Here is an 18753-nt window from a genome sequence, read left to right as displayed (position 1 = left end):
TTTTTATACATTCATTTTAGGTATTGACTGATATAATAGAAGCATGCATGAACAGTGCTGTTACATTGTGTTTTGTAGTAAAATCCAGATGTTTATTTTTTTATATAAGTCCATTATAAACTGGTAAAAATAAATTGAGGGGTTAATTTTTTTATGTGACCACAACATATAAAGGGATTTGGTAGTCTGTGCAATGCCAATGTTATAAGCTTATTACATGTTTGTATTATCTTTGCTAGGATACTTCCCAATATTTGCTATTTATTTATTTAATAAACAATTGTATTGATTCTTTAGCCCCAGCCCAATGGGCAGTATGTCTGGACAAGTATCACCTCTAGCCATCAACACACTCAGTGGGATGCATATCAAGAGTGAGCCCATCACACCACCTCGAGACACCACCACACCTTCAACACAGCTACGACCACAGTCCAGTGGCACCGGTCACCTATCCCCATCAGCCGGCATCACTGGACACCTCTCCCCATCTCCTGGAATGGCTGGACACTTGTCTCCAGCTGGAGGTCACAACATGTCTGGTCATCTCTCTCCCTCTACTGTGGGTCAAGGTCACATTTCTCCATCAGGTCACCTGTCTCCAGCCCAGCCAATGGGACACAGTAATAACAACTCCCCTGTGAACAGCCAGCATCTAGACTACGATAGCCCTATGGTCAAGAGATCTAGAATGGAGGGCTGGACAACGTAATGACTGCAGGAAGGTCTTGTCTGCCTACAAGCTGGACACATTTTTTCTGAGCACACCTGAGCCGCTCCCTGCACCTGAATGGTGGTCCCATCTGACGGTCAAGTTTTTCTTCCTTTCTTTCACTCACAAGGGGAAGTCATCTGTAATGGAACAGTGGTTGCATTAACAGTGCTCTGGGATGAAAAGCTTGCTTTAGCCTGCCTTGAACTTGTTGATATGTGCATACTGACATTGGCTGTGAAGATGGAAGGGAAAGAACAAGTCTAGTGTATGCATATACTGGTCTTTTGACATTACAACAAGCTCATCTTTTTTTGTCCTTTTACTCTAGGCAATTCTGGAAGCACTGCCTTTATTCCTTTGGACAAGCTTTTTGTCTGGTTGTTTCTAAATATTACAATTACCAACAGTTATTAACTACACTGAAATCATTAAAACAACAATCTTATCAACTCCATACTGTAACATCACATTCACTCTCATTTTCTTTTCACATGTCTAAGTTCTAAAACATTGTTAATTCACAAAAGTAGAGGATGTGTTTAATTTTTTGTTAACTTTTTATCTACACATAAGTAAATTTCACTGTTGGAAATTAAATGTTTTAGTCTGGCACTTATATATATAATTAGGACAAAGTATCAATAGATTTAATATTAAAATACATACCAGTACTTAAAAGAATTTTGATTATTATGACTTAAGTAAACCTATTCCTCATTAGTTGCCAATCTATTTATTTAAATTATTCTTTTTAAGCAAACAGTTTATTTCTTAAAACTTGAGACACTAGACCCTATCATATCTTCAGACAAATGTCGGTTTTTTTTTTGTTTAAATATTAATTTCTCATTGTTTACATTTGTATCTATTGACCTAGATTTGTGTTGTTGTTGTCATGGAAACATTCTCATTGAGAATTTGTTGTTGTAGAGCTGTGTTGTATAACTAACCTGTGTACATATCTCCACAAGTGTCTAGTGGACCTGAAGGACATAACCACATTGGACTATTGGAATCACTGAAAGAAAACTAACCTGAATCTATTCAGGGGACAGTGGTTTTGTTGATGATGGAATTTTAAACATCTAAGTAATACTGAACTGTTTTATTGTAGGTGATATAATTCTTGTTGCATTCATGTTTCACCACATTTTCTTTCACTGTTGGCTAGTGAATTCATGATTTATATTGTCCGTCTACCTGTGGCTACCTTACTACTTATTTTTACAGTTTCATTTCAACATTTACATAACCGGTATTTTAAATATTTTTTATTGTCAACATTTAATAAAATCCTTAGTTTCATTTTAATATTTTTATGTCCTGATAAACTGTGTTCTACTTGAAATTATTCATCAATTTGAGCTTTAATATGCCACAAATGAAACATTTGTACTTTGGTTGAATTGTAAAACATTATGTTTGAGCACACAAATTGTTCAGTATGTTTGTTTCCCCTTCCTAAGACATACCACAAACAAGAACTTCTCAGTCTAGTAAATAAGCTATGAGGCATGTCAATTAGTCAGGTGTATGGTTAAAGATTTTTTTTTTCAGTCTCTCATTGTGGTTGATTGATGGAAATTATTTCTCACATTTTTATAAAACTTTTTTTTGAAGACTAAAAAACTGATTTTTTTGTTGTTAATTTATGTAGTAAACAAATTTTCACAAGAATGTACTAGTTTATTATAAATATAATAAAATAATTCATTGACTTTTTTTTAAAATTGTTATATTTAAAGGGGCAGAATTTGTCAAGCAAGTTGGATTGCACAAATCTCTTTGTATATGTATACTTCAGTCTATCGCCTTAGTCAGTGTCAAACTCCTCCTTATTTATATAAATAGTTAATTATCAAAAGACATATCATTGAATTTTTAATGAAATGAATGGAAAGTAAAATGTTGGGCACGCAATAGCATAGCCATGACATCAAAGTAGAGAAGTGTTTGTAATCTTGGCACAGCAAAATCTTGTGAGCATTGGATACTAATGTTGGTGTGCCTTCAAAGACAATGTGACCAAATAAACAGTTTTATAAAGTTTGGTATGTATTGTAAGCGAAACTAGTTTTCACTAGCTGTTGTGCTGTACTTGTGCTTAAATACCTAGTTGTTATTTAATACATAGACCAGCATTTGGTACTAGTCACAGATTAGAGTACTTGTAAATAGGTAGTGTGTTGTTTAAGGTTGTGACATGAATATAGAAACTTATTGCTACTGGATTTTGTATGGTAATAATAGAGTACAAAAACTAAGCTGTGCGCACACCACCTTTATATGTATATAAATACAAATACATATATAATATACTTGTATTTTGTATATTTTAGTGTCAAATGTTTAAACCAAAGGTCTCTAATCATATAAACTCTAATCATATAAATTTTAATCATATAAAAAGTGGAATGCAGTGTAACTTCACAAGTTTTGAAATAAAATAATGGGGAAAAAATATATTGTATGCTACATCTGTTTGTTGAATATGTTTTAAAAGATAGTCAAAGAAATTGATAAAAAATGTAGACCTTTGGTTTAAATGCAACATCCTTTTTAATGGTAAATGATATGATGTTGTCTGTGATATGTGTCAAAGTGAATTTGTCGTGGCCTTAAACTTAATTCTGTTGTTGTTGTTACCAACAATTATATTTTTACCTGAATTGTTTGTGTATGGGATGAATGTTGGGTACTTATTATTTATGTGTCTACATAAAGCATTACCTCCTTCTAACCTAGAAAATAGGCAAGCTTTTATTTTGGCTTTCACTTTTTAAGCTATGGCTGTTAAGGGAACATTATATTTAACCTTTGAACCTAACCTTTAATTAAATGAAATATTTGTTTCTAGCCCAGTATGACAGATTTGTGATTTTAATGCTTTTGTTTGCTCATTTATGTATCATACATCTTTGTCGGGTATGTATAAATGTATATACATTTATATTTATAATTTTTGTGTAAGAAAGCCACTTAAGTAATCAAAATGTTGTAATAAAACCAATATTGTTTTCTGTATATGTTCAATCAGACTTTGTGAAATAGCCAAATATGTATTGAGATTCTGTTGATAGACAAAACTTGAAACAACTAGACCTCACTTTATTTATAATTCAGTAAGAATTTGAATTTTTTTTTTCCCATCTACTTGTCTAATGTTTAGTCTTTGTAAAATTTTGACTAAATATACTAAATATTGAAGAATAACAGAACTGCTGAAAAATAAGTTCGTTGTTTTAGTTTTATGAAACTAGGATTTCTCTTTCAACAACCCCTGGAAGTCAAATACATTTTTATCAATTTTGTTTTCACTTTTAAAAAAACACTTATAAAGGGCAAAGCCTTCTGTATGAACAGTAAATTACATGTCACTATGAATAGCAGGAGAATGTTATCTAAATCATCAATTTGCTAGGAAAGTGTTCTCTTGTTTTAAAAAAGGTTTTCTACAACCTTATTAAGTAATGAACATTTATTTTCAATGTATTTAGATTTAGAAAATACAATAAAGGAAAATGTTTACAAAAATCAAGACAGATCGCTAGTAGGTAAAAATATTTAAAAAATAAAGGTTTAAAAGTAGCTCAGGTTTTTTCAGTGGCCTTGAATTGAATGTAGGTTTAGACATTTAATTTAAATTTGTTTAGGTTTGAAAACATCAAAATTATATTTATATATTTCTTAATCTTAAAAAAAAATGTGCACTGATTTTAATAATGTATATAAATTGTAAACACATTGTAAATATTTGCTTTATGTGTGAGTACTGACCAAGATTTTAACATAGAAGCAAGTATAATATTTACAGTCTTAAAAAACAGTACTACTAATAGATTACTTAGAATTTAGCTTTTAGACTATTTTTATTTAATTTCAGCAGAAAAAAACTGTAGGCGAAATTTTGTTGATACAATGCAGATTGTAGGTTAGGTGTCCACTAGATGTCACCTTGGTCACAGTATAAAAATGTATTGTAACCTCCTTTTAATGCCCATGTCATCAATTGAATGTGTATGTATATTAAGCGCGTTTACATCTTGTAATGATCACAGCCCACATTAAAAGTATATATTGACATTATTTTGATGTTTTTGCATTATTTTGTCTATAAGATCTGCATCAGGAAGTCATTCTAGCAGCATCTTTTCAAATGATCTTTATAAATTAATTTGAACCCTTTTTAAGTGAGTTCTTTCCCTCCTCTACATTTTAATTTAAATTGTCATAGGTATGCCCTTGTGTTTAGCCTTCGAGTGAAACCGCCCCATTGCCCTTACTTTTCTGGGACCATTATTTTTGTGAGGTTTATTTCCAATTATAGACTATAAGCCTTATAATTCACAATATCTGCCCCGTCTGTGACATATTTTGTCAGTAATTTTTTACCCACTTCTAAAGCAGTGATTTGGTTTCCAGAAACATTGGTCTCCAAAGACAACACTAGAATATCTCATTTTTAGTCATTAAAAAATTAATATACTATAATTTTCAATAACAAGAGAAATAAGATGACCCAAGTACCCAGGTTGATTGATATAACATTGTGGCTTTAATGGGAGGATCAACATTTTTAAAATTCAACTTAAATCCATACTGTACTGTTGCCTGTGCACATTCAAAGGCAGATGGTGTATGTGAATTGCACTTGTACATAAAAGCAGGGAAACAACGAAGCTACATAATAGTTCAAGTCACTGCATGACTAAGGTCAACAAAATTTAAATGCTTTTTCAACCTAGCCCATGAACCATTATTTCATAATGAAAGGAAATGATTATCAATGGAATTAAATAATCATTAGGTTATTTTTTTTACCTTTACTGTACTGTCACAGTATCTTAAATTGGCTTAAACTACTATGAGAAACATCTTGTGTGCACCAGTAGTTGCAATTCAGAAGATTGACAGACTTCATACAGATTCAATTTCTACTAAAACTGACTGAAATGAAGTAAATATATGGAAACATCAGCACTCAAACATAAAACAACTGTACACCTCGCCAAGACCAATAAAGAAATTTTAATTTTTTAAAAGTTACACAAATACAATCCATAGAAATTTGACAAATATAAGTTATCCAACTACAAAACCACCTCCTGTCTGCATTCTTATGAAATTGCTTTGTATTGTTCTCTGTACATATTTTTACACATCTTAATTAATTTACACCCCCCATGATAACCCTTTCAAAAACTCATCAAAATCAGCATCTGACATAGCTTCTAGATTTAAAGCTTGGGACTGCAGGGTACTGGATGGCGATGCCTGTGCTATGGGTGGGGGGTGAATGCTGTCTATAGAACTTAAAGAGGGGCTGTCCCTGCTATGAGAGGAGGAGTGTGAACCAGGTCCACTGTAACTTGCACTGGTTGGGAATTGGGACTGTGTATGACTAACCATTGCAGGAGAGGGTGAAGATGACTGCGAATTAGACAGTATGACAGTAGGGGATCCGGGCATCGTGGGGAGTGGTGCTGGTGAGGGGGTATCAAGGTTGATGACTGGTGGAGGACTGACGCTGACAGGGTCACTAGGGATCACCGAGTCATCATCATCATCTGAACTGTCTAGAGTCAGGTCAATCACTGGTCCTTTGGCTTCAGGAGGTTTAGCAGCTGCCGGCTGAGTCGCTGTCATCGCTGCTAATAATAATAAGAGAATTCATTTCCTCAACAAAGTCTACACACATTTCTGGTTTGTTATTTCATGAAATTAAGAGAGAGCAATTTAAGTCAAAGTAAAACCCTCAAAAATAATTTGCTAAAAATCATCAGTTATTAAGAATCAGAATATCCTAGCAACAAATTTAAAAAATAAATCATGAATTTGTAAGATTACCAGTGAATATCAAATATAAAATTAAATAAGTTTTCATTCCTTTTAAAAAAAATTTAATGTACTTTCAGGTGAAAAATTCTAGGAAATTCTGATTTCTAACAACACACTTGTAATACTGATGTAGAAATGAAATCAACTTAATTGCTCAATCGATTACCTGATGTGTTTGAGTGTGTTGACGATGAAGAAGATAACGAGGAAGGTGATGATGATGTAGAAGTAGGAACTGGTACTTTTGGTGTTGAGGTCAGAATGACTTGGTTTGATGATTCCTTTTGCGGTTTCATGGGTGACCAGCTACCATCTTCATGAAATATGATATCAGTACAGGATGGTGACTGACGAAATATCTCCACAAAGTAACTGAAATTTCGGTTTCAAATTTTATTGATCATAACATTTACAAACAATTCAGTTTCAAATTTTATTTGAGGTTGCAAAATGAAGCAGAGAGAAACTAGATTTTGGATAGCTTTAAAAACAGATGGTGAGCTAAAATCCCAGAGGATAGTTAGATATAAAAAGCAGCAATAGATGGTGAGCTAAAATCCCAGAGGATAGTTAGATATAAAAAGCAGTAACATTTTATCCGTACTTTGGATAAATATTCAACTTAAATATCAGCGGAAAATTCTGACTAAAAGAATTTGCATTCTCAAAAGTTTGGAAATCTTGTCCTACATTTAATCTGTCTAGTACTGTCAGACTTAGCGCAATCGTCCAACTGAAAAGAAATGCGTGTATTCGATTGTCAGTTTCACCTAATAAATCTGCACTGCAGATCAAGCCTAAGACTCAATTTAAATAGGGATAGGTGGAATGCCTATGTCCGTTGTTTCCTTAGCAGTCATTTCCATTTTTTTTCCTAATTTTTAAAACTGCACACAAAAAAAAAAACGCCGAAAACAAATTTTAAATAGTTGAGAAGATAAAAATTAAAATACCAAAAAAGTCACATCCCTGGGAAGTTATTAAATTACATACATTTTGCTTAATTTCACAACAGTAAGTAATTTCAAGAAAATTCCTTTTGGCTACTAAAAAAGTTAGTTTCCAGATCTCTTGGAATCTCAAGAAGGCACACTAATCCTGATTACAACTGTGTTTAATACTGGTTTTTTTTACTGCACAGAAAAATACACATACCCATCAATAATGAGCTTGTCATAAGGGCAGGGTCTATCACATACTGGACACATCCAAGTAGGTTTTCTCTCATTCATCATCAAGAATGTAGAGGCATCAAAGCACTGAAGGTGTGTGCAAGTGCTAGCTCTGCAAGGAATCTGCATTCTCATCTTACCTAACTGCAAAAAGTGAAGAATTTGAACTTAAAATGCTATAATTTACTAAAAGCAGTGTTGCATTTAAGTAATGATTTTGAACCATGGTTTATTCATTTGGTTAATTCACACTAAAAAATATTTCTCATGTTCTAAAAAAAGATAACCACAAGCTAGTTGATAATACACAACAGCATACACTTGGTATTACTTTTTAAATTTTGAGTATATCACAAATAAAATTAAACTAACCATCCATTAGTGAAATGTTTCTTGTATTCAATAACAGAACTAGCTAGTTTAAACCTAGTATCAACTTCTTATATTTACACCTTTTTTAAAAATAGGAATAATTTCCTTTTTAAAATTCATAACCAATCTAATCTGTTTCCTTTATCACAGGTTAAATAATAATGATTAAAAGACAACTTAGCTAGACTCAAACATACAAAACTTACTGGGCACATTAATGATACTCTGAGACTAGTAGTGGCTATTTCACTATCAGGATCTTGAGCTAGCTTTTCTTTGACTGAAAGAAAATTTAATTAATGCATGTCAATTTTTAATTTAAAAAAAAAAAAACATTTAAAAGAAGTTTCAATCATACATTTACAGAACATACGTATTTATAAATAAGAAATAAAATTTCAAGTAGCTTGCAATTTTAATAAAAAGATATTCTGAAAAAGATATTCTGAAAAAGTTTACTCAGAATCAACATGTACAGAACAGTTATTACAAGGATAAATTTTATTTCACTTACAACTATAACTTACTTAAAGCTTTAGTGTGATCTGAATGGCGATTTCCAAATTGTTTTAATCTGGTCAGAAGAAAATCTGATGTAAGTTTTCTGACTAGATAAACAGCCATACAAAAACTCTGAAAAACAACAAAATTTTCTTTTAATTTACAGTAAAAAATATACACAACATTTAATCCAGCAGCAATAATTTGTATTTGCAAAAATAGATATTTAATTGCATAATATTAACAACACAAAAAACTACATAAGTAAATACTGTGGAACATTAGTGTTAGTTATTATATATTATTTAAACATTATTTGTAAAATTTTATTATTATTGATTTTATTAATAGAATAAATATATTGTGCAAGAAGGTTAAATTATACTACTTACAAAATCTGAAAGACTTAGTCCATTATACGTATAATGCTTATTTTAAATGGTTTATAATAATGTGTTGTAAATAGAATTTTCAAATATAATGGTAAAAAACAAAATGACCAATAAAGCTTAAAATGTATTCGTGACCAGTTTGATTTGTTGTTCAAAGTTTTTTTTTTGTTAGCTGCAACTCAGAAACCATAACTGGCTTTTGAAACCTCATAAAAACAAAGGAAAAAAAAAAAACAACAAACTAAACAGTCCATGAAAATTACATGCACAATGCAAACAAAAAAGTTAGCTTTCAACAAAGCAACAAGAAACTAAAGATACCAAGTGCTGCTCTGGCAACCACGACACGATAATATTGTTAGGCTTAGTTGGACTAAGCCTACAAAGAGCAGAGACATCTATAGGTCCTCCGTATTTTTTGGGTGGTGCTTTGTTATGGAGGGGTAATGGTTTAGGCTGAAAAGAAAGTTTGTGAATACTTTATTTTTCCAGCAAATGTTGAAGAGCACATACCCGAGTAAAATCAGCAGCCCACGCAACAGTAATGGCATTAGAAACTGTTGGTGACAATCTGCAGAGATTGGTGATGTCCACAGGCCGTCCAGGCCTCTTTGGTTCTACATTGGGATTATTTGTGGGAATTACATTCTGTAATTAGCAATCACAAAGCTGATTAAAAAAAATGTTAGACACCTTTTCTTTCAAACTTAATTTTCAGGCTTTAAAAAATATATTGAAATGTACAAAATTATAAACTTACTGGTAACGTAGCAGGTTTGTTGTTGACTCTAACTTGGATTTGTGACGGAAAAGTGTCTGCTTGCTCACATGTTGTTTCCAGTAAACAGAACCTAACCTGGACTTGAACTGTGTATTCATTTTTAGCATTCGGACGGAAATCCCTGTAGCAAAATATTGCATGATGACAAAGTTAGAATGCTGATAATTTTCAATAATTCTGTTGTTATATCATTTCAATGTATATTTACAGACATGCCTACCACTGGCAACCAAAAGTAGGAACAGTCATACCAAAAAGAGGAATTTGAAGCCAAAAAGGGAACATACACGTTGATGCTACTTTACTAAAGCGAAAATAAAAATAAATAATTCAAAACAAGTCTTATGACATACATTGGTATAGTGTTTATTAGGCCTCTAGTAAATATAACTATAGTTATATATAAATAGTATCTAGGCTATATCTAAATACCCCTTTATATCCGCTTACATTTAAAAAAGTTAACCAGTAACCTGAGAAACCCCACTCTCCACCCCCATAATAAAATCAAAAACCATAGCTTTAACATAACATTATTGACTTAATTCATGGCTTGCTATGTTCTAGACCATATGAACAACAAATGCTGAAAGTTTCATATGTAATAGGCCAAAATATAAGCTTAAGATGAGTCCTACCAAGTAAAAATCCTAGATCTAGTTAGTTCTTTCATAGTTAAGTTAGTACTAATAGATCTACTTAAAGATTATACTTGTAAATATTGTAAGTCAACGGAAATGTGTGCTAAAGGGAGAAAATCTGTTTTCCTTCTTTTTTTTTATCAATTTGATTAATTAGTATTCTTTATTAATTTGAAAAAGCTGAACAAACTTTCAAGAAAATTAGATGGAGAACAGTAATAATTTTTTTGTTCAAAAAACAAAACAATTCTGCTTTTGGAGGGACAGTATTTATCATATATTTTGTTTAAAATGTTACGAAAAACATCAAAATAATGTTAGTGTGAAGTTAAGAAAAGAACTAACAAATAAAAGTTTACCTTGACATAGTTATATCCTGCGCTTGCTGAGGTGTCAGATGAAATACAAAAAGCGTTTCCTGCATCCTCCCATTATTTTTAGGTACTGCAAAAATTATTTTTAATATTTAAGCTTAAATTATGCTCAGATTGATCTTAATTTACATTTAATTAAGATTAAAGTAAACTTGAGTAAACTTACTGATACTGAGACTTGAAGGTTTCATAAGTTCTGCAAGAACATCATAAAATGGTAAATGCTTTAATTTAACATCTGGATTGACTGGTATGGGAGGCTGGGGGATGATAGATCTCATATTGTTCATTGCAGCGCTGTAGTCCATTCCAACTGCAACTAAAAAAAATATATTAAATAGTTATTAGTTTAAGGAAGAAAGTGCTGTCTGCCTTTAAAAGTTGTTATGTTTATAGGCCTACATACTGTTTTATATGGCAGCTTAGCCATGACAAAAAGAATGCAGTTCAAACAGAGAACTCAAGTGAGTTGAAAAACCAATCACTTCACCCAAAGAAGGATAAAAAAGTGAACATCCACATTAACTTCTTAAGGAAATATATTAAGAAATTATTTAGTGATAAGAATGTTGTAACAAACATAAAATATGAAAAAAATGCAATAGTCTAAAAAAAAAGATGGTTTTGTCAAAAGTTATAGAAAAATTATATTTTTTGGGGAAACAGCTAAAAAATTAACTCAGTGCAATCACAAGAAAACTGGTACTGTTAGTCAGAATATTATATTTATATGATCTTTTACAATACACATCAATTGAACATGCAAATTATATGACCTATTGACTACTATATTTACTCCCTTCTTAGGATTTTGATTACACTGTGTGAGAGTTAAAATAAAGTTGCAGCAGCCTATTTACAATATAAAAATATCTTCAAAATGTACTGAACAAATGCTAATAAGTGTGGTGCCTAGTACCCTGTTTTATCAATTTTGGAGTGAAACAGGTTAAATTTGGAAATAATTTTAAAATATTGATCTTGTTAAGGCTAGCTAGCGCATGGTTTCCGAAAGTGTGGGTCGCCAATTGGTCTACTAATTCTCGATACAATTTTAAAAGTTAGCAGATCAGTGTTTTTATGTGTGTATGAATTCTGATTTTCTGCATATAACTATAGATAAGGGTAAGTTGAACTTGAAAACTTAAAATTACAGTTAGCACATAGCTAGTGTAGGCCTATATCTATTTACTATTTACATAAGACGTATCTGCTAGGAAAACTTTCTTTAAGAGGAAACTTTTCATAAATCAAGTTTTTAGAGCATTTGAAACTAACCTTATACAGGAGTAAGACTAAAGCAGAGACAGAATGCAATCAGATCGCAAAACCATCAAAACAAAAGGAAAACCACCCTACTTTTTAACAAACATTAGGAAATTACCCTTAAACTTAATTACTATAAATCAAAAACTTATTAGTATGCAAAACCAAATCTTGTGGGCCTGTATCAGAAAGTAATGGGAGATTTTGGGTTAGATCTAGATCTAGAATTTTTATGGCAATGGGTGAAGTATGTAAACGTAACTCAAAATTGCAAGGTGGTTAAGTTTGTATTGTTACAAGTATCTCCCAGGCATGATGCTATAAACATTTATGAACTTACAATCTTCTTTCTTCTTCGTTCTTAATTATTAGTGTTGAAGGGGATCGAGATTTATCTGCCAGTGGGTTGAACTCGAGACTTTGTTTGAATTTATCAACCATGAGCTTTTTGCCGACTCGAGCACGCCTCCAACACAATTAAGCGTTACGTGTCAACTGGTTATGCACCATTTGAGGCCATTGACTCCAATTTCAGCCTGCTTTTCTTTTTGGATTTGCTTCCATAGCCTTTGTCCAACCAAGAACAAACTACAAGGCAGCAGTTGTTTAATTTTGGAGTTGTCTCTCCTAGAAGAGTGGCTGTCCCCTGCTAACGAGCCTCATCTGCCCGAGGGTTTGAACTCGAGATTTTTCGGTTTAGCAAACATGAGCTTTACCGACTCGACCACGCCGACCCCGAACTTACAATGACCCCAAAAGTCAGACCAACACAATTTCAAACAGCTATTGCCTGAGCTATGACGTATGCTGATAATTAAAGTCTATGTTAACTCACGGTTAAGTCTCCAACTTCCGTACAGTGGAACAGCCCAAGGAGTATGCGCAAATAATAGGCCTACTACACCAGATTTACTTCCGGTTCCCAAATTACAACACATTGTGCCCTAGCCTACCTTTAGCCTTTAGGCCAATGACCTAATAATAGGGGCCTACTATTAAGCATCAAGACCAGCGCTGTAGAATTGGAACTTTAAAAAAAAAAAAACAATAAACACGTTTCCCCAATGATTCTTCATTTAATTTTTTTTTAAACTTAATTACTCTTAATTGCCCAATAGACTTTTAGTCGATAAAAATTTATGGGAAGGCCCATTCATCAGATTTTATTTTTCATCTACATTTGTAGAACCAGATCTAGATATAGAATTCGGTAATCTATCGTTTTGGGTACGTAAAATCGCCGGCGGCTAATAATGTACGAAAACGTTACCTCATTGTCAAGGCTTTAATAGAAATGTACTGTGATATGTTTGTGTCAAATATTATAGATAAATGAATATTAAACCTAAATCAATGGCTAAATATATCAATATAGGCCAGAAATTAACTTTAAACAGCAGTGTCTGCGAGCAAGATTTGCTATATAAACAGCAGCCATTTGTAAAATAGAGTGGCTTCCCCCTGAATCTCGTGCTAAAAGCTTATAAAAATAAAACTTAAACATGATGGCTGCTATAGTAAATGAGCATGGTTGCATCTGTTGGAAACATCACCAGTCTTCATTTATTACGGAAAAGTTTTAATTCAATCGTTTAAAAACAGGTGCATAAATGAAACAAGAAAACATTTTTGTATTTTAACAAACATAAATCCTCCTCAAAATGTGAAATAATTATTAAAATTTAAGGAGTCACCTGGTTTTCACATTACAAGTCGCGGGCGATTTTACGTACCCAAAACGATAAATTACAGAATTCTAGATATACGATTATGTTTAAAATAAATATTATAATGATAAAAATCTGTTGGATTTTATTTGGAATTTAATAAAGATTGGATAAATTTGATGTTTTTACTAGTTTTTAGTATTTTCGGGAACTAAACCAAAATTTTTAAATACTAAATAGCCAAAAAAAAAAAAAAAAATTAAAGATATTTAGGCCTACACATGTTTTGTCACTGACTAGGCCTAGGCGAGACTCCAGATTCTAGATCTAGATATGTAACTAATTTACTAAGCCATGTTGTCTAAAAAGAATAATTTTATTTTAAAATTTTATCGGCAAAATTTGAGTTAAAAATAGATGGTGTTTTGGGAGATCGATCACCGAGTTTCCTGTACAGATTTTGGCTTGATAAAAATAAATGTTGCCTTAATATTTAATTAACTTAATAAACACACAAAAAAAATAATTATTTTCAAGTTCTCTAAAATCTCTACATTTGCAACTTTTATTAAATCTATTAGATCTAGATCTAGATCTATTCTAGATCTAGTGTTTCTTAAAATTAAAACATTTAGGCATGATTTAGGCCTTAGGCCTAATTAGTAATTCATTTATTTTTTTAAATAATTAATAAATTATCATTAAAATAAAAAAAATAAAAAACCCACGTTTTTTGGTTCGTTCTTTCTGCTTAGCAAGACGAGAGACCCTTTCTTGTTCTGTCTCAATCGCACGAGCAGTAGCATGACGCACTCTAGATCTAGATCTAGAATCTATCTTTTGCTTTACGACTTGTTCTTCTGTCTCCATCGCTAAAGCAGCAGATTTTCGGTTTCGATCTTTTTCAAGCTTCTTTTGATACTCGCCTTCTTCCATAATTTTTGGTCGTTTAGGAGGATTTTCCAATCTGTATCCTGCATTGCGCTTCTCATGATACTTCTGGCGTGCCTTTTCCAAACGACGTTTCCTCTGTGTTGACGTTTCTTTCAGTTTCACCATTTTGCCCTCGCACGCAAACCATTCGACCATCAACATTCTACTTCCGGATCAGTCAGATTTGCATAGGTTTGTACACAAACACCGCATGACCACTACTCGGCCAATCGCGTGCTCGCTCCTTCATGATTTTTCATTTGTTTTTCAGTAAGCCAGAAGAGGGAAAGTACTGAACCTTGTTTTTAACAAATTACAATTACTAGGTTATGTCCCTTTTTTGTCCAAATCAATAGTAGTCTAAAATGATCAATAAAATTTTTCCATGGATCAATTTAGTAATAATAATAATAATTAAATATTGTATTGTCATCGGAAACAAAGCTTCCCTGAAAATTTCAGCGCGCTAGCTAACTGGGAAGTGCCCGAAATTTTGATCGCAAGATTTGATGGAAAGACAAACAAACAGACGCGAAAGCAAGTTAAAGAAAACGTTTGAAAAAATGTTCAAGCTTTGTTTTTTTGTTTTTTTTTATCTTTAATTTAACTTGCTTCCTCTGTCGGGCATTTCTAACTGAGAGATTCGGTTCAAAGTTGGCACGTGACATTGAAGACGATGCAATCTGCCATTAAATTTGACTTAATTGGATGCCTAACTAATTGTTTATGAATTAATTTAAAATATAATGTCTCCAAATTAGTAGGCTGTCTTACCCAACTATTCCGCACTATTATGCTATTATGTTCATTAGGTGCGTAATGGTTTTTAGTCATGCAACTCTATCTATATAAAAAGCAATGTATGTGTGCGTGTGTGTATCTGTCTGTCTGTCTTTTATGCATTACTACACCGTTCATCCAATCGCCATCAAACTTTGGGGAGTTGATTAAGCCTAGAACACTAGGTTTCAGTAAAAAAAAAAAAACTTTTTTAATTTCACAAGGGCGGCGCCGCGGGATGGTGCGATTTTTCTCTATATACGATATATTTTTAAAAAATGAAAGTCGGATGCGGTTTGACACCGCTTATCGAAGTGCCATAAAACTTTAGGGAGTTGATGAATACTCCCGAGAGGATTTCTGGGGGAGGGGGGAGATTTGATTTTGCACGGGCGGCCCGCCGCATGATGCAATTTGGCGCCCTGGTCTTTCCCGTGTGCGCTATGGCGACTACGTTCGTTCTAAACAGTGCGATAGACAATCGATAACATGGGGCGTTAGAATCACTCACTAAATTAATTATGGCGTGTCCTTGATTTGGCTGCGAACAAAAATTTCAGTTTCGGTCACAAGGGCTCACGTGGGCCGCAGAGGGCCTTGTAGTACATTTTTTAAAAAATAATCAGACAAATCAACCAAGGTTAGATGGGTTGTTTCCTTTTGTCCGTAAAAAAAACCCAAACAGTTTCGTCGCTTTGCGAATGATGCAATTAGCATCTATTTTTAGACGATCCAATCAGAAATTGAGATCGAGCTTTTAATAATACACAATTGGTAACGCTAACTAATTCCATCGGTCACACTGATGTTTATAACACGTTAATTTTTTTTTTCCACGTGTTAAAGAAAAAACCCTGTTGATTTGTGTAACTTTAGCGAATGACGCAATCTGCATCATTGTTTCAGGATGTTATGTAGCGCTCTAGGTTATCATGTGAGCATTATGGCGCATATGTTAGTATTAAGTAGCCAGGGGCCGAACGCGGCGTCTCTGCGGAAGTGTAATCGGGGGGGGGGGGGGGGCCGAGAGCGCCACTCTACGTCCCTGACACATGGGCGGTCACCGAAGTGTGTTCTACTTCATTATTTTGGTGCGTGATTTATGTAGGTTTTCTTGCGGTAGTGTAGGTAAACCCGTGTCCCGATATTTATGATCCAAGCGCAGGCATTGTTTACATTTAAATAACTCAGATTTAGAAAACAAAGTCACGCGTCTAAGAATATAGGATTGGTAACACATTGATGAAACCGTTCTTATATATTTTGTCAGACTTTCTTCTATTCCCGCGGCAACGCGCGGGGACGGGTACGCTAGTTATTTATAATAGAAAGACGATATTACTAGATCTATTATGGTAAACAGTTGAGGGGAATAGGGGACCGATGCCCGTGCCGTCTGATAACTGTTCAGGGCAAGTATCGGAGTTTGTGAGAAATAATTATAATTTAAAAAGTTTAAAATAACCCACGTTTTCTGATTGAACTAAAAAGTAGAAAATAAATACTATACATCACAATAATGCAAGCGATCACTCTACTATAAGCGATGAAAAACGTGGGGTGCCGAAGTAAAAGTTTTTTATCGGTCATTGTTAATATAAGATGTAAAAGTTATATTACTATTGATTAGATAATACTATTGACTTTTATTAGGGAGCTTGTAGAGAGTCAACAGTATTGGAAATTGTAAGAAAATCACGGCGCCCCACGTTTTTCATCGCTTATAGTAGAGTGATCGCTTGCATTATTGTGATGTATAGTATTTATTTTCTACTTTTTAGTTCAATCAGAAAACGTGGGTTTTTAAAAACTTTTTTAATGATAATTATTTTCTACTTTTTAGTCTTTGTCTGTTTGTTTGCATTAAAATCTTGCTATCGATTTTATCTTTTCGCATTCCTTTTTTTTCCGGGTAAATGAAGACAACTCGTAAAAAACACGTGCCTTGAACCCGAGTGGGTTAGCAATCGTGTGCCCAACCACTCGACCATATCGTCTCCCCCATACTAGCCAGCAGTTGTTACGTTCCGGTTGTTTGTACACAAACACCGCGTGACCACTACTCAGTAAGCCAAAAGAGGGAGAGTACCGAACCTTGTTTTCATCAAATTACAATTACTGGATTATATCCCCTTTTCCCACGTTTTTGCACAAATATATAGGGGGTCTAAAATGATCAATAAAATGTTTCCATGGATCAATTTAGTAATAATAACAATTGAATATTCTATTGTCATCGGAAACAAAGCTTCCCTGAAAATTTCAGCGCGCTAGCTAACTGAGAAGTGCCCGAAATTTCGATCGCAAGATTTGATTGGAGAACCAAACAAACAAACAGACTCGAAAGCAAGTTAAAGAAAACGTGGGAAAATGGATTGAAGGATTCCACAGAAACAGATATTTGAGACAGTTAAATTAAACCTTAGGTGGCCTGAAGATATAAATATTATTGTATGTATCAGTGGCGTTGCGAGGTCGGGTGTTTTTAATTAACCAAAGACTTCTGTATGTTTTTGTGACAGCTTGCAACAGCTTGAACATAGAATAAACCTATTTTTTCAGTCTTAAAAAACAGTACTACTAACAGATTACTTAGAATTTAGCTTTTATACTACTTTTATTTAAATTTCAGCAGAAAAAAACTGTAGGAGAAATTGTGTTGATACAATGCAGATTGTAGGTTAGGTGTCCACTAGATGTCACCTTGATCACAGTATAAAAATTGTACCCTCCTTTAATGCCCATGTCATCAATTAAATGTGTATGTATATTAAGCGCGTTTACATCTTGTAATGATCACAGCCCACATTAAAAGTATATATTGACATTATTTTGATGTTTTTGCATTATTTTGTCTATAAGATCTGCATCAGGAAATCATTCTAGCAGCATCTTTTCAAATGATCTTTATAAATTAATTTGAACCTTTTTTTAGTGAGTTCTTTCCCTCCTCTAAGTTTTAATTTAAATTGTCATAGGTATGCACTTGTGTTTGGCCTTCGAGTGTATTTTTTTTTAATGAATTGATACCTCCATGTGAAACAGCCCCATTGTCCTTACTTTTCTGGGGCCATTATTTTTGTGAGGTTTATTTCCAGTTATAGACTAAGCCTTGTAATTCACAATATATGCCCTGTCTGTGACATATTTTGTCAGTAATTTTTTATCCACTTCTAAAGCAGTGATTTGGTTTCCAGAAACATTGGTCTCCAAAGACAACACTAGAATACCTCATTTTTAGTCATTAAAAAATTAATATACTATAATTTTCAATAACAAGAGAAATAAGATGGCCCAAGTACCCAGGTTGATTGATATAAC

General features: G+C 33.1%; 2 protein-coding genes across 14 annotated transcripts in view; one reads left to right on the top strand and one right to left on the bottom strand.

The window, feature by feature from the left end:
• The window catches only part of LOC131935741 (myocyte-specific enhancer factor 2A), a 39654-nt gene extending 34853 nt beyond the window's left edge, over positions 1 to 4801 (top strand). For all 9 annotated transcript variants that reach the window (XM_059292374.1, XM_059292372.1, XM_059292373.1 and 6 more), the window contains one exon: positions 298 to 4801. In XM_059292374.1, coding sequence (XP_059148357.1) covers positions 298 to 712 — 415 coding nt within the window. In that variant the 3' untranslated portion in view covers positions 713 to 4801. The remainder of the gene's footprint in view (positions 1 to 297) is intronic.
• Positions 4802 to 5767: 966 nt separating this feature from the next.
• LOC131935740 (E3 SUMO-protein ligase PIAS2) lies at positions 5768 to 14830 on the bottom strand. Of its 5 annotated transcripts, none has more exons than XM_059292369.1 (10): positions 14448 to 14830; positions 10953 to 11105; positions 10772 to 10856; positions 9751 to 9892; positions 9504 to 9638; positions 8625 to 8730; positions 8304 to 8377; positions 7709 to 7869; positions 6720 to 6925; positions 5768 to 6363 (listed from the first exon to the last, which is right to left on the bottom strand). In XM_059292369.1, exons 1-10 carry the CDS (start codon positions 14812 to 14814, stop codon positions 5888 to 5890), a joined length of 1905 nt encoding a protein of 634 aa, XP_059148352.1. In that variant the 5' UTR covers positions 14815 to 14830; the 3' UTR covers positions 5768 to 5887. The 5 variants fall into 5 exon arrangements, with proteins under 5 accessions (XP_059148352.1, XP_059148350.1, XP_059148349.1 ...); XM_059292367.1 differs by lacking the exon at positions 9504 to 9638 and adding an exon at positions 9312 to 9446 and having other exon boundaries at positions 5768 to 6366; XM_059292366.1 differs by having other exon boundaries at positions 5771 to 6366; positions 14448 to 14829.
• Positions 14831 to 18753: the final 3923 nt, after the last annotated feature.

This window comes from Physella acuta, unplaced genomic scaffold, assembly GCF_028476545.2.
Source record: "Physella acuta isolate Inbredline_101_S28 unplaced genomic scaffold, ASM2847654v3 ptg000156l, whole genome shotgun sequence".
Taxonomy (NCBI): Eukaryota; Metazoa; Mollusca; class Gastropoda; family Physidae; genus Physella; species Physella acuta.
Note: the sequence above shows the minus strand (reverse complement) of the source record. Positions and strands in the feature narration are given on the sequence as shown.

Bases quoted from the DNA above. Each gene is read 5' to 3' on its own strand.
- LOC131935740 (XM_059292367.1), bottom strand. From the start codon at position 14,814: ATGTTGATGGTCGAATGGTTTGCGTGCGAGGGCAAAATGGTGAAACTG. The intron at 11,106-14,447 runs GTGGGTTTTTTA...TATTTTTTTTAG, and splicing joins GAAAGAACGAACCAAAAAAC to TTGCAGTTGGAATGGACTAC. The intron at 6,367-6,719 runs GTAATCGATTGA...TATTATTATTAG, and splicing joins AACACACTCAAACACATCAG to CAGCGATGACAGCGACTCAG.